The sequence below is a fragment of the Artemia franciscana genome, chromosome 3 (assembly GCF_032884065.1).
Source record: "Artemia franciscana chromosome 3, ASM3288406v1, whole genome shotgun sequence".
Lineage (NCBI taxonomy): Eukaryota > Metazoa > Arthropoda > Branchiopoda > Anostraca > Artemiidae > Artemia > Artemia franciscana.
Genome location: NC_088865.1, coordinates 3,118,944 through 3,138,458, shown reverse-complemented (window position 1 = coordinate 3,138,458; position 19,515 = coordinate 3,118,944). Strand labels below are relative to the sequence as shown.

Below are 19,515 nucleotides of genomic sequence, written 5' to 3'. Positions count from 1 at the left end.
CCTAGCAGTAACAGATCTTTCTTTGCCTACAAATTATAATACTAGATTATCAAACCCATCCCTTTATGGAATCCAAAAACAAAAGAAAAGTGATTTAAAAAAAAACAACTTAGGACACTGGTCTTGATGTCTGGAATGTATGGATTTTGTTAGGATTTGTTCATTGCTCTTTTTGCATAATAATTTTTTAAGTTCTTATAGTTTTGTCCTCCCTCCCCTCCTCTCTAAGACAAATCATGTAATTTGCCCCCAAAGTTTGATTTTGTAATGCCAAAATATACCCAAAACTAAATAAATTCATTTTTAGTTTTGTACTTTATATAGTGTCTACTATGCTGCATAATACATTAAATATAATTATGATGTATTTATTTATTATTATTTTTATTTTCATTTGTTATTTATGCTGTTTTATTTATTTATATTTTATATTATTAAATTTATTACTTTTATTATTATATATAGTTTATTTATTATATTATTTATTGCAGAAGAAGGTAGCCAAAGAGAGCTCATCATCAGAAAGTGACACCACTGAAGATGAGTCACCACCACCCAAGACGAAATCTGCACCTCCCCCTGCAAAAGTGACTCCAGCAAAACCAGCACCCGCTAAAAAGGCTGATAGTGATTCAAGGTAGGAAACAAATTGATTCATTATTCATCATTCGTTAATATGACACACCTTAAAGGGCCACCCTAATTTGTCCATTTTGAACTTTTTTGTTTCTATGTCCAAATAATTTAAAATTGATGGGATGGTCTTGCCATAACTCGTAGAAATTTGTTGATATTAGAATAAATCTCATGAGTCACCACCATTTGTCACCATTCTTCAGGAAAGGGCAGTCCCAAAATATATTTTTCAGGAAAGGGCTGTTAAGTTTTCAAATTGATTTGGTGGTATTGCCATAACTCGTAGAAATTGGCTGAGATTCGGATAAACAACCAAAAACTAAAAGCTGACACCTACTTTCCAAGAAATCCTTGATAAACCATTTAAATTTTCATGTTCTTTCATGGATATTGGGATATTCAGTTCTATTGAAACTTGTATTTCAGAAAGTTTACAGTTATTTAAAAAAATAATAAAGGGAACATTATTTTCTTTTGTAAAACTCAGGAAAGGGCAGTCCCAAAATGTCTTCTTCAGGAAATGGCAGTCCCAAAATATCTTCTTCAGGAAAGAGCAGTCCCAAATATCTTCTAATACATGCTCGAAAAATGCTAAAAATCAGCCGAAAAGAATTATCATTTGAGCAGTTTGGCTGCATTAAGTGTTCACTGTGATGTCACCTGCTTTGATTGACAAGTTCGCCGACAAAACGGGCGTAAAGTTTTATTGTCTTTTCAGTCAAATTTAACAGCAAAAACAAATATTCTCGACAGCTTTCAATGATGACCCCCTGCGATAAATCCCTAATCGGTTCTTTGTCTTTTTGGCGGTCAGCTGATGCTGAGGCCCACTAGATGATTTCAAAGTTCAGCATTTTAATAAAGAAATATGTGGAATTTTGAGCTCTTTAGTTATGTGAACGTGCATAAAATCTAGAAAATGTGACTTGGGAAGAACCCACCTGCCACTATATCATGGCTCATTCTTAATATTGATAGTTGATGGAATTTTCTAATTAATAAAGTCAACCGTAATTAAATCATGATTTTACAAAATTACTTAATTAAAAAAAGCCTTATAGTATTTTTTTACTTTTTATGTATGTTATTTTCATCACTTTATGTGATAAAATTAATGTAATAACACTTTATTGCTAGTTTAACCGACAAATGTGCAATGGTTTCAACTAATTGTCTAGCAGTACACAGATGAGAAAAAAAAACTGAGTTTCTGAAAAAGAAACAAATTGATTTTGACCAAAATCTCTCGTTTTGACTGGGCTGGCCCTGATATTGGTTTAAATCTGAACGCGCAAATTTTTTTTCTTTTTGTATCGTAATATTTATTGTATAATTTGAAAAGTTACAATAAGTGAACTATGTAGAACAATGACTTGCGACTTTTTCTTTAATTCTTTTAAAATTGGACATTTTATTTTGCAGTTTATAGCAGGCACTTGTCTATAAACTCACTTTGAGGAACAGGGGGGGGATCAAAATCCAAGAGAAGGATGAATGAACCGGAAAATATAGGACAAACGGGAAGAATATGCACGTTTCATAAGTGCCAGGGCTCAAAAGGAGTCTTATGTTCATTTACCTGTATATCACCATGTGAAAAGCCAATTGGTCTTCTCACGGAGAATGTTCACTTTAAGACAAAATATGCTAAAATAGTTCAAGAACAGCCTCTCAACATTTTGCAAGGTCATTTTGTAAAAGGGATCTGAACCCTGTTTTCATGTTGGCATTATTAGTGAGCTGACGTTTCAGATATCATCCGTAATGACTAACTTAAGTTATTCATAGGATTGCAAACCCAATTTATTGTTGATTACCGTATCAAGTTCCACTACAGCTACCTCAGGGCTACTCCAGCATCTTTAAATATTTTTGTTATGTTTTCTGTGTCAGTTTCCCTCCAAACAACATTAATTATTTTTAACATCTTTCCTTCTCCCTTTTTCGTCTTTTTCCAAAGTTTTTTTTTGTACCGTAATTTGGTCACTACTGCTTGGTTATCATACATTTTCTGTTGTTTTTCAATCTCCTCCTTTCTATTTTCCTCCCTATCTTTTTTCTTTCTTTCTCTAACCTCTTATCCTTTCTGTCTTGTAATAGGTTTTTAATCGTATTAGATGAATAGTTTCTATATTTCCCCCTAACTAGTATGTAATAATTTAAATGAGCAGCAATGGGAAGTTAACACTATGACTAACTCTTAGAGTTCACACATACAATTATTTGCATACACCGTCTATTGTGTGGCAAGAATTACAATATTTTCAGTTGGATCCGAATTTTTGATAAGAATATATCCGATTTTCGAATTGTTGTCAAGGTTTATGAATTTCAGCTTCATTGATTATTTTGACTGATGAATCGTATATGAATTTCTGAAATAGTTAAACAAAATCAATATCGCGTATTGAACGAACAATAACTATTGCGTGAACAAGTGATTTTCAAGTCTGATTTTTTTGGAATTTTTGTAAAAGAAAATCGTATTTGTCTAAATCCAGGGTAAATATGAGAAAATAATACAAATTTATGGTATATAAGTGTACGCTTCTTTTTTTTTAGATACTAAGTTATTTGCTGTCACTGAAATCAGAAAAGCCAACACGGATTAAATAAAGAAAAAAATCTAGATGTTCAAAAATTAAAGTTAAATTAAACAGATAACTTTTTAAAGGCCAAATTTGTGTTAACTTAGTAGTTATCTTTAACTAGAGGTTGGCTATTATACTCCTGTAGCCCCCTCTGAGCGCAAACAGAGTAGATTGATAAGAGAAAAGACTCAATTTGTCTGGGACTCGAAATCGTGGCTAGGGTAGAATCGGAATTGTGACAATGCCCCATTACTACTAATTTTTTTTTTAATTATTAATTTGATTAATTGTTAATGTATGAGAAACATAAATTGATGTAACGAAAAATGTAACAATTTTGTAATTGTTATATTTTTAATATGTGGCCTTTTTGCTTGACAAGAGCTGTCAACATCAGTTATCAATTTAATCCAGTTCTCCATTAAATCTTAACAAAAATTATTCATAAAAAGATCTGTTAAGTTTTTATTACTATTATTAATATTTTTTACTGAACTGATGGATGTATTTTTTGAACGATGATCTTCTTGTTGAGCAATTTGACATTTGGATCGAGTCGACAGCAATTTGAATGATCGTCACTTGACTTGTTTTTCCTTTGTCAATTTGATATGCGAGAATATTTCATTAAAAACTTAAATTTTGAATTTTGTATAAAAGAATTTTGAAAGCCGGTATTTCTGGTAATTTCAGGTTGAAATTTCAAAGAGAGAAAAAAACTTCATCTTGGTAGTACTTGAACTATCTAGAGACCGAATTGATCGATCGTATAAAAAACAGACGATAGAACATTCGAAAATTAAGATTGTTTGCGTTAGCAACACGGGACCCAGGGATCGATCCCCGCTCTGGCGAGGTTGGATGACAGGCTTGATACTTGTCTGATACTTGTTAACGAAGACCTATCAACTGAAACCATTAAGCGTCGATTTGACCCCTCTGTGCGGCAGAAATGACTTGGAAGGGTCTTTATCATCTTCCTTTTATATAGAATAAGCACACATAAAAATCCCCGAACAAACAACTTGTATTGTTTTTTATCAATTTGAATTCTCTTCTTTTTATTTAATTTTTAATTTGTAAATTTTTTTTTATTTGTTTATTTTTTAAGAAGCCCCCAAAAAATAACTTGTATTGTTTTTTATCAATTTGAATTCTATTCTTTTTTTATTTGTCGTCCATAAAACAAACACCATTTATCCCGAAAAAATATTTAATGCACCATTCATCTGGTGAAACAGATGGTTTTTTTTTTTTTTTTACATCTGTTCATTTGAAGTACATTGAATGTCCTGAAACCTATTTGAAGCATAAACGCATTCGAAGCTTATTTGAATTATAGTGAGTTTGCTGAAACATGTTTTATGTGAAATTGAATCAAATTCTCTCCCCCAAAAATTATTTAGTGTGGTTTTTGATTTTTGTTCTAACCTGGAAAAGTGCCCCATGTTGCTAATTTGGCCATAATTTTTAAAAAATTTGCAATAATAATATTACTTTGTAGTGAAGAAAGTTCAGATGAAGAACCAGTTAAACCAGCCCCAAAAACTGGAATCAAGTCATCAACAGCAACCGCAAAACCTACAGCTGCAGCTGCAAAGAAAACAGCAGAAAGTAGTTCAAGTGAAGAAAGCTCAAGTGAAGAGGAAACAGCTAAGGTTAGTGCATTATTCCAGACTGTTACTAATAATAATAATTTATTCCTCATGCCTCTCAATACAAAATTTCCACATAACTGACACCTTATTGAAAGAAAAATGTTGTGGCAGGGCGAAAAGTGGATTGACTGCGCAACGATCTACTACTACTAATAACTCACTACAGCACCAAGCCACCTGAGAAATAACAGTAACGCACGCTCCTCCTCCATCCCGATCTATTTAAAGCCTCTCTCTTTGCACACTCAAGAAGTTTAGGTTTCCCTTAAATCTGTCCTTATAACCTCCCTCATTCCAATTCGACGTCGACCTGGTTTTACTTGGCTGTAAAAAGTTTGTTTTTCGTTACAGTTGTAAAGGCTATTTGCTCTTTGAACTAAAAAGGTTGTCGATCACTTGGTAATATAATATAAATAAAAGGCAGCTTTAAAGCTGGATTGTTCGGTTTTGCAACTTATCCTAAAAAAAAACATCAAGATAAGTAAAAAAAATTCCGTTGATTCTACCAAGCTCTAATGGGTTGTTTTTAATTCTACATATATATATATATATATAGATATAGTAAGAAATATGAACAACTAAATACATGCTGGATTATAAGTAAATGAGTTTATGTATAATACCCAACTAACAAATTGACTCCAAATCTTTACCCTAAAATCCTATCCCTTAAAATGATTTTGATCAACCCTCCCACCGACAAACCACTGGACTCTCTACCGAAACTTAACAATACATCAAGTTGCCACTCGTCTCTACGGCGAAATGATAAGCTAGAGTCAACGTTTTCAAATTGAGGCATATCTCAACTGAGCATACGTAATAGAATTTTCAGTGGTAAAATCCTCCCCCCCCCCCCCCAAAAAAAAAAGAATGATGTGCTATTGCACAACTCTTGACATTTTGCTGGTATAGTGGTGATGCGTATATTTTTGTACCATAATTATATAGTTCATAAATTAAGAACCAATGGACTTAGAGGGCCGATAGCTTTTTTGAAATACCAATTACCACTGTGGGCTTACAAAACCACTTACTCTTGAGACCTTTATGCTATTATGTTTTTCAACCATTAATGGTTTGAGCTGCTTATTGTTCAATGATCGGAAAATCACATGACGCTATTATCTTAAGCGTGTATTTTTATCCTTTTTTTAATCAGAATCTGTTGTATTCGTAATATGACTGAAAGTTTTTAATTATTTATTTATTTTGTCTAAACCCGAGATTAAAAAGTTGGTAGTTTTTTTTTTTTTACTTCGGTGACGAGTTTTATTTGTAGCTTGGTAAAGTGTACCCTTTGATGTCTCATAGACGGAAACTTAATTTAAACCATTGGGACATTTTTAATCGGGAGAAGGGAGTAAAAGGACCGTTAATTGTGTGTTTTGGGAAAGGGGGCTAAAAAAATATCTTCAGTCCTCATGAAAGAGTTTATGCTACGGTTTTCTTTTTCTTTGGTAGTCTTGTCATCAGGCTTAGGCTTGTCTAATGGTGAATTAACAAAATAATTATCGAATTAAATCACTCATTAACTTATCCGCAGCCAATCCACTTTATTAAGTTATTTTACTAAGTTATAGTATAACGATATTTAATGATGACTTATAACTAAGGTAAGTATCTACATATCAACTAACTATATCAGATTATAACTAACTAACTATAAATCTCACTAGCCAATCCGCTTCATTGTTATTTGTCGTCTGTATTCTTAACCACAGTGAAGAATTGTCAGATCTGTCATAAATGACATAGTCTCTGACCGCTTATAATTAATCGAATTTCTTTTTTGTTATCTTTTATATTTGTTTATAAAACATCTCTTAGATTTAATCCCAAACTTCAGTCGGAAAAAATTATCTTTGGGGTTCAGTCGGGTCAGAACTACGGTTTTTGTATGGTTGCTCGTTTGATAAATAGTTGATGGCGGGGTGGCCCTCTCCTCCCTTATATGATGGATGTTTTCATCTGATTTTTGTGGATAGTATCTGCAAACAGATATGTAGGATGGTTAAGTCTTTGCCGTGGGGGGTATCGGAAGAGGAAGAAAGGCACATTTTCCTGAGTTTTGGGCTAATACCAATCATGGGAAAAATTATTCCGATCCCTTCTATGCTCATTTATATTTTGACCCAAGTTTTGAGTTCAAAAGCTCATATAGACTAAAAGTTGGTGGTAAGTCACATACTAATATTTGATTTAATTGACCTGTGACTCTTGCCGAGTGATATGTGGCGTAGACAGCGTAGCAACTTCGCTTCCCCAGGTGGACGGATCAGCTGCAATAAGGGGAGTGGGGGCTCGTCAGCAGCAATGTCAGCCATGCTGAGAAACTTCTGTAGGCTATTGTTCCACCTGGTCTGAGGTCTGCTCCTCGAGTGTCTATCGGGCTAAAAGAAACGGCTACTATTAGCCACTGTGTACCAATGGCAAAACACCTAAATGATCCCTTTCTAATATTTGTTGTATTTTTTTTCAGAAACCAGTTGGTAAACCAGTTGTGCCTCCACCAAAAACGGTTCCTTCAAAACCTACCCCTAAGAAAGCCGACAGTTCTGATTCTGAATCATCAGAAGAAGAAGAGGCTCCAAGAGGAAAAACTACTGCCTCCCCTGCAGCACCGGCAAAGGTGGCAATTGCACCTAAGCCTGCACCCAAAAAGGGGGAAACATCTAGTGATTCGGATTCTTCAGATGATGAAGGCCCTGCAGCTAAAGCCACTCCAGCTAAAATGGCGGTTCCTGCTCCTAAACTTGCTCCCAAATTAACTCAAAAGAAAATGGAAACTTCTGATTCCGATTCCTCTTCTGAAGAAGAGGTTGCAAAACCTGTTACCAAAGCAGTTACACCAGCTACAAAACCTGCGGCCAAAGGAACTACACCAGTTATAAAACCTACGATAAAGAAGGAGGAGTCCAGCTCTGAAGAATCCAGTTCAGGTTAGTCTGATTGTCTTTTACAAGCCTTACAATGCCCTTACAAGCTTATTGCCTTTCTTGGCAGGCGAATGGCGAATAGTGTTTGTTTTCTTTTCTTAATAAATCTATATCTCTCTCTCTCTCTGATTCGTCTCTAAATATTTAAAAACATCTCGACATGAAAAAAACAAAGAAAACTGAATTATGTAAATCAGCTTTAATCTCTTCATATGGTAATTATCATCTATTATAATTGATTAATATTAAGATCTGTAATTATTCCTAGTCTTTTTGTTACTTGTATTTTGCTTGTTAGTTAAGGAAAACTAAAGATTTAAGAATTAAGCAAATTTATATTTAAGCTAATGAATGAATGAATGAACTTTATTACCCGTAAAGTATAAAAAACACAAAGTACGGAGTATTATAAATAAATATAAATAAATAAACAAAAACAAATACGATAAACAGCGAAGAAAAACAAAATTCAAACTAACAAAAGACAATATGGACTAATCAACCAGTATCTATATGGAAAAAAGGCTGCAGAGGGTCATAAACGTGAATAAAGTTCACTGGAAGACCGAATCCGAGCTAACTGTTTTTATAATTTTCTTCTATGTGTTGGCTATGTTTGAATGAATATCTTATCTAAGGAAAAGTTAAAGAAGAATTCCTTTAGATTTTTCTCTCTTTTAGTCTTTGTGTGTTACTTGAATTTCTATTTGAGCTGTAGTTTTTATGTTCAATGGCATGTTGCTTTTTTTGAATCTCAACCGAACCAAATTTGTTGGTCTTCATTGAATTCTTCGAACACCTCGAATACGTTTAAAAGAAAAAAAGGGCGAAAATAAAATGTATTCTATAGAATATATCCAAATATAATAAACATACCAAATAAAATCTTGATTTGTATATAAAAAATGTGTGATCTTGTAAAAATTATGTGTAATATACAGTATACTTTGCATTTGATTTAAAATATAAAAAAATAATATATGAATATCCAAAAATTAAATAATTCAAATAAATAATATAAAACAATATTTTTGAATGTATTCAAAGAATTAGGGCCGCCACTGAAAACTAGTTTTGTTCTTTAATAAAAAGGAAATACAATAAATAAACCACTATTTTGCCTTTCTTTTCTTGGTCTTTATTATTCTTTCTTCCTCTTATATTTTACTTTATCCTTTTTTTTACAAATATATCGCAACACTATCACAAACCTAATTATAGAATTTAATTATTGATAATACAGAGAGGAAAACGGGTATAATATTTAAACATAGAGTTTAATATATAGACTTACATAGAATTTATAGAATTAATATGTTATCTATATTTTTATATATATATATATATATATATATATATATATATATATATATATATATATATATATATATATATATATATATATATATATATATATATATATATATATAACATGTATAATATATTGTTTATATTAATATATAAAAGAATTGATATATTATAGAATTTGATTAATGAAAATACAGAGAAAAACAGGTATAATATTTAAACAAAGTACTGGAAAAAACAACAACTTTTAATAATAAAAATCCGAATATTTCGACTTGTTGGCCGGGAGCCTTTATCAACGGGAAAAATGAGTAATTAAAGACATCATATGAAGAAAAACAAATAAATATAACTCACATCTTAATAATTTCCAGATATAGCTGCAAACGTTTATCTCTATGTTTTTATTTAATAAATTCTGTTCATGGAAATGCTGTGTTGTCTAAGGCGTCATTTACTAAACAAATTATTCGAAGGTTTACTTGCAGAAAATTCTGATCAGTATATCCATACTTAATTGTTTTTAGGAGGATGTGTAACTATATATATATATATATATATATATATTATATATATATATATATATATATATATATATATATATATATATATATATATATATATATATATATATATATATGCAATAATTTAAAGATGGAAGAATACTTTTTAAGAGACCTTACTCGTGCCGAATATGTGAAAATTACATTCTTCGAACGTCTTGAAAACTATATGGGTATATATAGGCTATTTGTGGAAGTTCTTTTCTTTTCCAATGTATAGAACCCTAGTACTTCGGAATGTGTTTTTGGGGGGAATTTGCTATATTTTTATTCTAACAGATAATGGTATCGTTGATTACCCCTGGTTAGGGTTAGCTCCAGCACTTTTTTTCGGGGGGGGGGGGCTAGAGGGATTCATATCTGGATGGTCATGGGCTATGTAATAGGTCTTTTTGAATTTTTCGAATTTACTCCACTACTCCTTGCACAACTTACCAAAATATAATGTGAAACTCAATCGTTTCAGAGGCCCAGGCTTCCTGTAAAGACTGTTGAGGTTAGAGTCTTGCCACTTTCTTGCAATTGATCAAATTTTTTTACAAAAAAAATGTTTTTCCTAACAAAGCAAATGTTGCTTCCTAAAGACTATAACTAGTATAAGCTGCCTGTTTTTCTATCATGGACCTGTATCAATAACTTTTCCACAGAAAATTAGGCAAAAAGAAATTGCTGCTCGAGGCTTTGGCCCAAAGGTCATTTGCTTTTGGGCCTGTATGCGGTTGCAACATTAACAGCTGACTTGTGTTGTATCTTCGTTGTTTTGTTTTCTTCTTTTTGGATATACATCATTTCGCAAGTTTAGCTTATGGCTATTTTTAGCTCTCTATTTATGTCGGTTGTCTATATGTTAATAACTTTTATTGTTCAAAACATTAATATGAGAAGGTGGGAATCAGTAATTGAAAAAGAAAAAATTGAAATGTAGTATCTTTGTGTATGATTTTTGGTAAGTAGTTCGCTATCGTTCAAGGAAGATGTAATTACTGAGTAGATTTTTCGTCCATGTTTCTTTCGTAACTGCTCAAGTAAATATTTGGTGGCAAGTAACTGAAGTGTTACTATTGTATATTTTACCCGATTAGACTGAAATTGGCAAAACATGGGAGAGTGGGTACTTTTGTAAGAATTTTCTTGGGTTGACGTTTGAATGGGGACTACTATTCATTTCTCCTTATTTAGAGAACTAGAATGGAGAAAATCGCGACGAAGACCATACTGCCTCTCCATAACAAACAAATACAAAGTAGAGACAATAGGGAATATATGGATGACGTAATTTCACTTTGGAAGTATGGGGAAGCTGAACTTCGGGGCTTCTTAGATCATCTTAACACTTATGACCGAAATTTGCAGTTCACCCTAGAAGTTGAAATTGAAAATGAACTACCGTTTTTAGATGTATTAATTATTCGTAATGCTGATAAACTGGATTTTACTATATATCGAAAGCCAACACAAAAAAATAGATATCTTCACTTTAATTCTAATCACCCCCCATAAGTTAAATGAGCAGTTGTAACTTCCCTCATTGATTGTGCCCTGAATATTTGCTCCGATTCATATATAAATGCAGAAATAAACTTTATCAGAGATATTCTTTTTGGTAATGGATACCCCATTCCTTTTGTCAATAAAATAATTAACCGTAGAATAAAAAGACATTCTTGTAAAATCGAAGAAGATACTTCACAATGTGAGGCCACTGATAAGCCCTCAAATATTGTCTATCTTCCGTATATCCCAAAGATCACAACAAAATTAAAAAATATTCGCACAAAAAATAATCTGTACGTAGTTTTTACTAATAATTTTAAAATCATCAATTTCTTAAATTCGGGTAAAGATAAGACCCCAGTTACTCGCCAAAGAGGGGTCTATCAAATACCTTGTGATTGTGGAAATTACTATGTCGGCAGGACCCATCAGAATCTAGACAAACGGTTACAACAGCATAAAAATGACATAGACAAGGCCTTAATTTCAAGTAGTTCCAATAACTCCTTTGATTCTGCTTTAGATTTGCATATATTTAATAATCCGTCCCACATGATACTTTTTGAAAACTCTTCACTCATCAGTAACGATTTGGGAATAAAACAGGTGGTTCGAGAATCAGTCGAAATTAATCTCATAATAAATAATAATATTTCTTTGAACAGGGACTTGGGGGAATACTCACTAAATTCTTTATACACAAATTTAATTAAAAATTATCCAACAAAATATTTTACTAAACCGATTTATAATAGTACTGAACCAATTACGAAAAGGCCTTTGGGACAGGCTGCTAAACAAGCAAGATTAGCTTTAAGAAATTGCATCTAATCATTTTGTTCTCTTTAGTTTGAATGAGCTTATATTCTCATTTCATTCTTTTCGCCAGTCCTGGTTGAACTTCGTTGAAGTAAGGATGCTAGGGCTATTTTTAAATAAAAAAGTTTTAAAAAGTGTTTTTAATTATTTAGTTTTAATTCTCACAATTTGATGTAAGTTCATTTATATATATATATATAATATCCACAGAACTAATTTCCACTGTCTTGAAAAGATCTTCCCTATTGTCTCTACTTTGTATCTGTTTGTTATGGAATGGAGAAACAAAGAAAATTTGCCCCACCCCCTAGGCCTTGAACGATATTTATGAAAATCACTTCCCAACAAATATTTGTAAATGCAATTTCAAATATTGCCTTAATACAATGTTTGCTGACTATTATTGGACTAGTTGAGATTTTTCTTCCACTGAAGTTTATGCATCCCCTGTACTGAGTCTTTGGTCAAAAAATTATTTGCTTTTTGGCCTGTATAAAGTATTAAAATCTAGAGCGCAGTATTTTTAAGCATGAATAATAGTATAACTTTATTCATGAATTAAGGTTACATTTGAAGAAAGTTATTCCCACTGAGAGAAAATTTTGTCCCACAATCCTAAGAACCTTTTTTGTTTGCTATTAGGTTAGGGGATATTTGCGTATACATACATTTTAGCATCGAATTACATGTTACTGTTATAATACCCTGATTGCATTCAATAGTCCGCAAAAGCTGACATCCTTCGCCTTATTAATTTTTGTTTGCACTAATTAATTAATAGAAAACTAATAATTGTGTTAATTCTCTTTTAATATGAGGAAAAAAATAACAAAAAGTGTTGGATTTGCCTAAGGTTGACACTAAATTATGACGAAGACCACACTGCCTTTCCTTAATACAAATACAGAAGACTCAGCTTATCCGTCTTAGACAAGATTAGCTGCAAAGGAGGCAAACATCGCAATAAGAAATTATTCCAATTTTTAATAAATACAGTTAGTGAAATGAATGAACCTTTTTAGCTTGTAAAATGTTAGCTTTTATCAGACAGTCTTGGCTGAACTTTTCGTTAAGAAGTAATGATGCCTAGGCTATTTTAAAAAATGGATTTTTAACCAAGAACTTTTATTGTAAGTGTGTTATTGTTTATTATTCTCTTTGCTGAAAATGGCCCTTAGATATAGGGCTGAAATATTCAAATAGGTTTTGTTTGATCACTGTCTTGGGAAAAAAAGTTCTCATTATTCTCTCTTCTGTATTTGTAAGGTTGACACCCTTGAAACAGTTAATCACAATTGCTATAAAATTGCTTTTTTCTTTTTATTTATATTATATTGCTTTTTCTTCTTCTTTTTTTATAGATGAAGCTCCAGTTGCTCCAAAACCGGTTGCCAAGACTCCACCCTCGAAAGCCCCTGCTAAGAAGGATTCAAGGTAATATCCATGTACCAAAATAATTTAGTGCTATTTATTTTTAAAAGTGACAGTAAAACAATAATCGGCAATTCTTAGCTGGTATTTCTTCTCTAATAGTGAATGGTATTATTGGCAAATGCTGAAGTGATGTTGATTCTGATGCTATCATTTCGTTGCGTACTTGTATTTTGACCTAAAGATCATGCTCGATAGTGTTACCAGTGTAAAAGGGAGCCAGACGTCGGGTGCTGTTACTTTTCTCGAGAGTGGTCCTTTCTGGGCTAGGGTTGGAGCTTCAATCGATATTTCGGGTAGTGGGTGGACTGTGGATGACCTTCGCCCTTCTTGTACGTTAGTTTTTCGGGATGTTTGCAATTGGGGATCAAGATTGAAGAGGAGTCAAGTGGGTGTTTCCAGCTTCAAGCTACTCAGAGACCTTGTCTACTTTGTGTGTGGTAGAAAAAGCTTATATTGGCTCTTTGTTCGTTTCAATCATGCATATATAGGTTGTACAGCAACTGAGAAAATGCCTCATATACGTTCGACATGAACACTGTTTAAAGGATATACAGCAATATTCACATGAAAATAAATGAACTAAAAAAGAAAACGACAATTTAAATTGGCCTAAAATATTACAATGGGTAATAAGGAATAGAAAAAAAGTTTAAATTATTAGAAATATCGTTAAGTAAGGTTAAAATTATAGTATAAACGGTAAAAAAGGAGGAGGGGGTAATCAAATGGGTAGATAGTTTAGTCTAATATAAACATTCCTGCTCCAACTACGAATATGCATTGGCAGTTGCATAGTAATTTTGAACGTAATTAATGGGTTTGACGAAGCCAATAAATAATTTTCTTTTTATAAAAGAGGTTATATCAATTGTTTAATTATTATAAATGTAGGTTGAAAAACTGTTCATTCTTTGTAGGCTCCTTCAAGACAATTTCACCAAAAACGTCAAATTTTAGGCATGGAAGCAAATCTTTTTTTTTTTTTTTTTTTTTTTTTTTTTAACAAAAATTTCTGGCGGTCTATGGATGATCACTAAAGGGATCCTGACCCTTAATTGCTTGTTAGATTATCTGAAACATACTTCCTTAGTCGATTCGTAAGCCGTCACTCTTTCACATCATGAAAAAAGTTTGAGTTTCGATTGCTCTTATTTTTCTTTTTTATAACGTAACTACTTTGTTTTTTTATGTTATTTTTTTATATATAAAATAATTTGAGTAAATTTTGTGAAGTAATTCTTCATCATGGATTTTTAATTCTCGCAATAAAAGGAAAATATTTTCTTTTAAAAAGAGACTTGTCACATTTTATATGTGTGTCAAAAACAATGTTTTATTTTTTTTAAATGAATTAGTTTTTATGTTTTATCGCCGTATTTGTTTAATCATTTTTATTTGCTTTTAAATCGTCTCTGTATTTTAGCTCTGAAGACAGTGACTCCTCAGAAGAAGAAACACCAACTCCAGCGAAAAAGCCATCAGGTACTTTAATTTTATTTACTTCAACTGATTCTCCGGAAAAAAAATTATTAATTGCTCTCAAAATAAATCGATGTGCTAAAAAGATGTTTGACGAACGAAAAAATATATAAAAATCTAAAAAAGATAAATAAATCTAACGAGATAAAAATAAGAAAAAACTAATCTAACAACTGGTTTTATGATAACCTTCATCATTTTGTTTGAAAACACGTCTGTTATTTTCCATGAAAAGTCTAGTGTAATTTAACCTAACCTGAAATCAAGGAGCATATATACAAAAAGCTCACATTCAATACCGGAGAAACTAAGCCACATTTATAAGGATCTTATTAATTCTGATCCTTCATATATTTTTGTTTTCACAAATTTCTATTACACAACCAATATCTAATATACGCGGTAAGCAATTAGCGTTCCAAAACGCATTATTATTCCCCATGTTGCAGTTATTTAGTTGCCTTTGCACCATTATTCTGAAAAAAAAACCTTTATTTTCATATTAGTTCTTCAAGGTTTATTTTGTCTTGAAGACTCATCTTCTGTTTTTTTTTTTTTTTTTTTTTTTTTTTTTTTTTTTTTTTTTTTTTTTTTTTTTTTTTTTTTATACTTATTACTTCTTCTTTTTTGCATTTGGGACCATTGAGTGGATGTATTGATCCTCAATTTTCCTATTTTTTACTATTCCTCTTTCCTCTCTTTTACTATTCATCTTTTTTTATAGCTATTCCTCTTTTTTACTGGGCTATCGCATTTTTCTCCGTTCCGACACTTTTTTTGGGTTTTTATGTACGTTATCAGCTTGTAAACTTAGCTCTGTTTGATTGGTTACCTTTGCGGAAAAGGGTAAATCTTAACGCCAATCGCTAGACATGACCAAAACTAGGGAGAATCTAAAAATTCGATGGATTATCGTGGATTAGGTTAGAATCAGGGCCATAATCAGGATTTTTGTTCGGGGGGGGGGTACAATTTTTGGGTGCATCAAAAATGTGTTTATGCTTTTTATTACGTTTTGATGTGTCAGATAATATTTAGCGGCGGAGGGCTCAAACGCCCTAACCCTTCATTGAATATGGCATTGGTTGGAATATTTTATATGCTGCTCATGGCTACCCTTGTCTTTAACCAGATCAAAAATAAAATTACATCCTCAGTTACTAGTTAAAGCTGGTAATGGCAATGAGGCTCCATTTTAGAAGTGGATGATTTGAGTTAAAGCTACAGTATGGTAACGTTCCGAAATGACGACTGGGCCTTAGCCTAATGAAATCAGACACTAGATCACGGTGTATGATCTTTTCGTTACTCCAGTACTCCATGCCATAGGCAATGTCTTTTTCTATTGACATGGAGCTTTCCTATCGAAAGCAGAATCATGGCTCCAAGAAGTGAAAGCTCGGAGGGAAGCTCGATTCCTCTCGGAGGGATAATAAAACTTTGAATGTAACCCCTTGCACAGCTTGCCAACATATAATGTCTTACTAATCAATATTGTCGAAGGTCTACACTTCCTGTAAAAAACTGCTGAAGTTGTACCATTTTCTTGCAATAAATCGAAACTGGCGGCAAAAAAGGAAAAACCCGGAAGTGTTACTTCTACAATACTATGACTTGTTGTACGAATTGCCTGTTTTTCTATCAGGGACCACTATAAATAACTTAGCTGTGTTGGAATGAGGCGGCTTGGTGCTGCGGTGAGTTGTTCGTTAGGTAGTAGTTACGTCAAACTCATTGTCACTTTCAAAAAGGTTGCATAACTCGGAACATCTGCAATTGTAGATTCAAGCACCAGAGATCTTACCAATACAAGTGCTTTCCAAATACAAATGAATGTTGCAAAAATATCGCAAGAATATCAGTGTCGTTGGAAGTACAATAACAGGCTTCGCATTCCTGGAACTTGAATCGACATGAACTGCTATTCGCATGTCTATTTCTTCATGAGTGGTTTTAAGATCAATATTAAGAGAAGGTCGTAACGAAAGATTTAATGAAATTTTAATGAGTTAGTACTACTAGTAGCAGTAGATAATTCCAGGGATTCTTGAAGGATCCAGATGTTCCCAGCATGTCGACGATGAGAAAAACTCCCAGCAAGTATAAGGTCAAAGCTCCAACTTTTATTCCCGAGAATGTTCCAAAATTCATAAATAAAAGCAAAGGCACAATTCGCCTTCGCAACAAGAACTTTTAAGAATAGAATGCGATGAATCAACCAAGTTTAATGCTATCTCTACATAGAACTGACTTTCAAACCCTGCTCATGCCCTTCAACTATAGCAACCATTAATATCTTAATAAAAGCAAAGGCACAATTCGCCTTCGCAACAAGAACTTTTAAGAATAGACTGCGATGAATCAACCAAGTTTAATGCTATCTCTACATAGAACTGACTTTCAAACCCTGCTCATGCCCTTCAACTATAGCAACCATTAATATCTTAATAAAAGCAAAGGCACAATTCGCCTTCGCAACAAGAACTTTTAAGAATAGACTGCGATGAATCAACCAAGTTTAATGCTATCTCTACATAGAACTGACTTTCAAACCCTGCTCATGCCCTTCAACTATAGCAACCATTAATATCTTAATAAAAGCAAAGGCACAATTCGCCTTCGCAACAAGAACTTTTAAGAATAGACTGCGATGAATCAACCAAGTTAATAATGCTATCTCTACATAGAACTGACTTTCAAACCCTGCTCATGCCCTTCAACTATAGCAACCATTAATATCTTAATAAAAGCAAAGGCACAATTCGCCTTCGCAACAAGAACTTTTAAGAATAGACTGCGATGAATCAACCAAGTTTAATGCTATCTCTACATAGAACTGACTTTCAAACCCTGCTCATGCCCTTCAACTATAGCAACCATTAATATCTTAATAAAAGCAAAGGCACAATTCGCCTTCGCAACAAGAACTTTTAAGAATAGACTGCTATGAATCAACCAAGTTAATAATGCTATCTCTACATAGAACTGACTTTCAAACCCTGCTCATGCCCTTCAACTATAGCAACCATTAATATCTTAATAAAAGCAAAGGCACAATTCGCCTTCGCAACAAGAACTTTTAAGAATAGACTGCGATGAATCAACCAAGTTTAATGCTATCTCTACATAGAACTGACTTTCAAACCCTGCTCATGCCCTTCAACTATAGCAACCATTAATATCTTAATAAAAGCAAAGGCACAATTCGCCTTCGCAACAAGAACTTTTAAGAATAGACTGCGATGAATCAACCAAGTTAAATGCTATCTCTACATAGAACTGACTTTCAAACCCTGCTCATGCCCTTCAATTATAGCAACCATTAATATCTTAATAAAAGCAAAGGCACAATTCGCCTTCGCAACAAGAACTTTTAAGAATAGACTGCGATGAATCAACCAAGTTAATAATGCTATCTCTACATAGAACTGACTTTCAAACCCTGCTCATGCCCTTCACCTATAGCAACCATTAATATCTTAATAAAAGCAAAGGCACAATTCGCCTTCGCAACAAGAACTTTTAAGAATAGACTGCGATGAATCAACCAAGTTAATAATGCTATCTCTACGTAGAACTGACTTTCAAACCCTGCTCATGCCCTTCAACTATAGCAACCATTAATATCTTAATAAAAGCAAAGGCACAATTCACCTTCGCAACAAGAACTTTTAAGAATAGACTGCGATGAATCAACCAAGTTAAATGCTATCTCTACGTAGAACTGACTTTCAAACCCTGCTCATGCCCTTCAATTATAGCAACCATTAATATCTTAATAAAAGCAAAGGCACAATTCGCCTTCGCAACAAGAACTTTTAAGAATAGACTGCGATGAATCAACCAAGTTAAATGCTATCTCTACGTAGAACTGACTTTCAAACCCTGCTCATGCCCTTCAATTATAGCAACCATTAATATCTTAATAAAAGCAAAGGCACAATTCGCCTTCGCAACAAGAACTTTTAAGAATAGACTGCGATGAATCAACCAAGTTAATAATGCTATCTCTACATAGAACTGACTTTCAAACCCTGCTCATGCCCTTCAACTATAGCAACCATTAATATCTTAATAAAAGCAAAGGCACAATTCGCCTTCGCAACAAGAACTTTTAAGAATAGACTGCGATGAATCAACCAAGTTTGATGCTATCTCTACATAGAACTGACTTTCAAACCCTGCTCATGCCCTTCAACTATAGCAACCATTAATATCTTAATAAAAGCAAAGGCACAATTCGCCTTCGCAACAAGAACTTTTAAGAATAGACTGCGATGAATCAACCAAGTTAATAATGCTATCTCTACATAGAACTGACTTTCAAACCCTGCTCATGCCCTTCAACTATAGCAACCATTAATATCTTAATAAAAGCAAAGGCACAATTCGCCTTCGCAACAAGAACTTTTAAGAATAGAATGCAATGAATCAACCAAGTTTAATGCTATCTCTACATAGAACTGACTTTCAAACCCTGCTCATGCCCTTCAACTATAGCAACCATTAATATCTTAATAAAAGCAAAGGCACAATTCGCCTTCGCAACAAGAACTTTTAAGAATAGACTGCGATGAATCAACCAAGTTAAATG

The 19,515-nt window shown here is 32.9% G+C and overlaps 1 protein-coding gene across 3 annotated transcripts in view; it reads left to right on the top strand.

Moving 5' to 3' along the window:
- LOC136024753 (nucleolar protein dao-5-like) overlaps nt 1–19,515 on the top strand; it is a 44,211-nt gene that overhangs the window by 10,430 nt on the left and 14,266 nt on the right. For all 3 annotated transcript variants that reach the window (XM_065700202.1, XM_065700203.1, XM_065700201.1), the window contains exons 4-8: nt 492–637; nt 4,732–4,885; nt 7,368–7,827; nt 13,370–13,442; nt 14,866–14,924. In XM_065700202.1, coding sequence (XP_065556274.1) covers nt 492–637; nt 4,732–4,885; nt 7,368–7,827; nt 13,370–13,442; nt 14,866–14,924 — 892 coding nt within the window. The remainder of the gene's footprint in view (nt 1–491; nt 638–4,731; nt 4,886–7,367; nt 7,828–13,369; nt 13,443–14,865; nt 14,925–19,515) is intronic.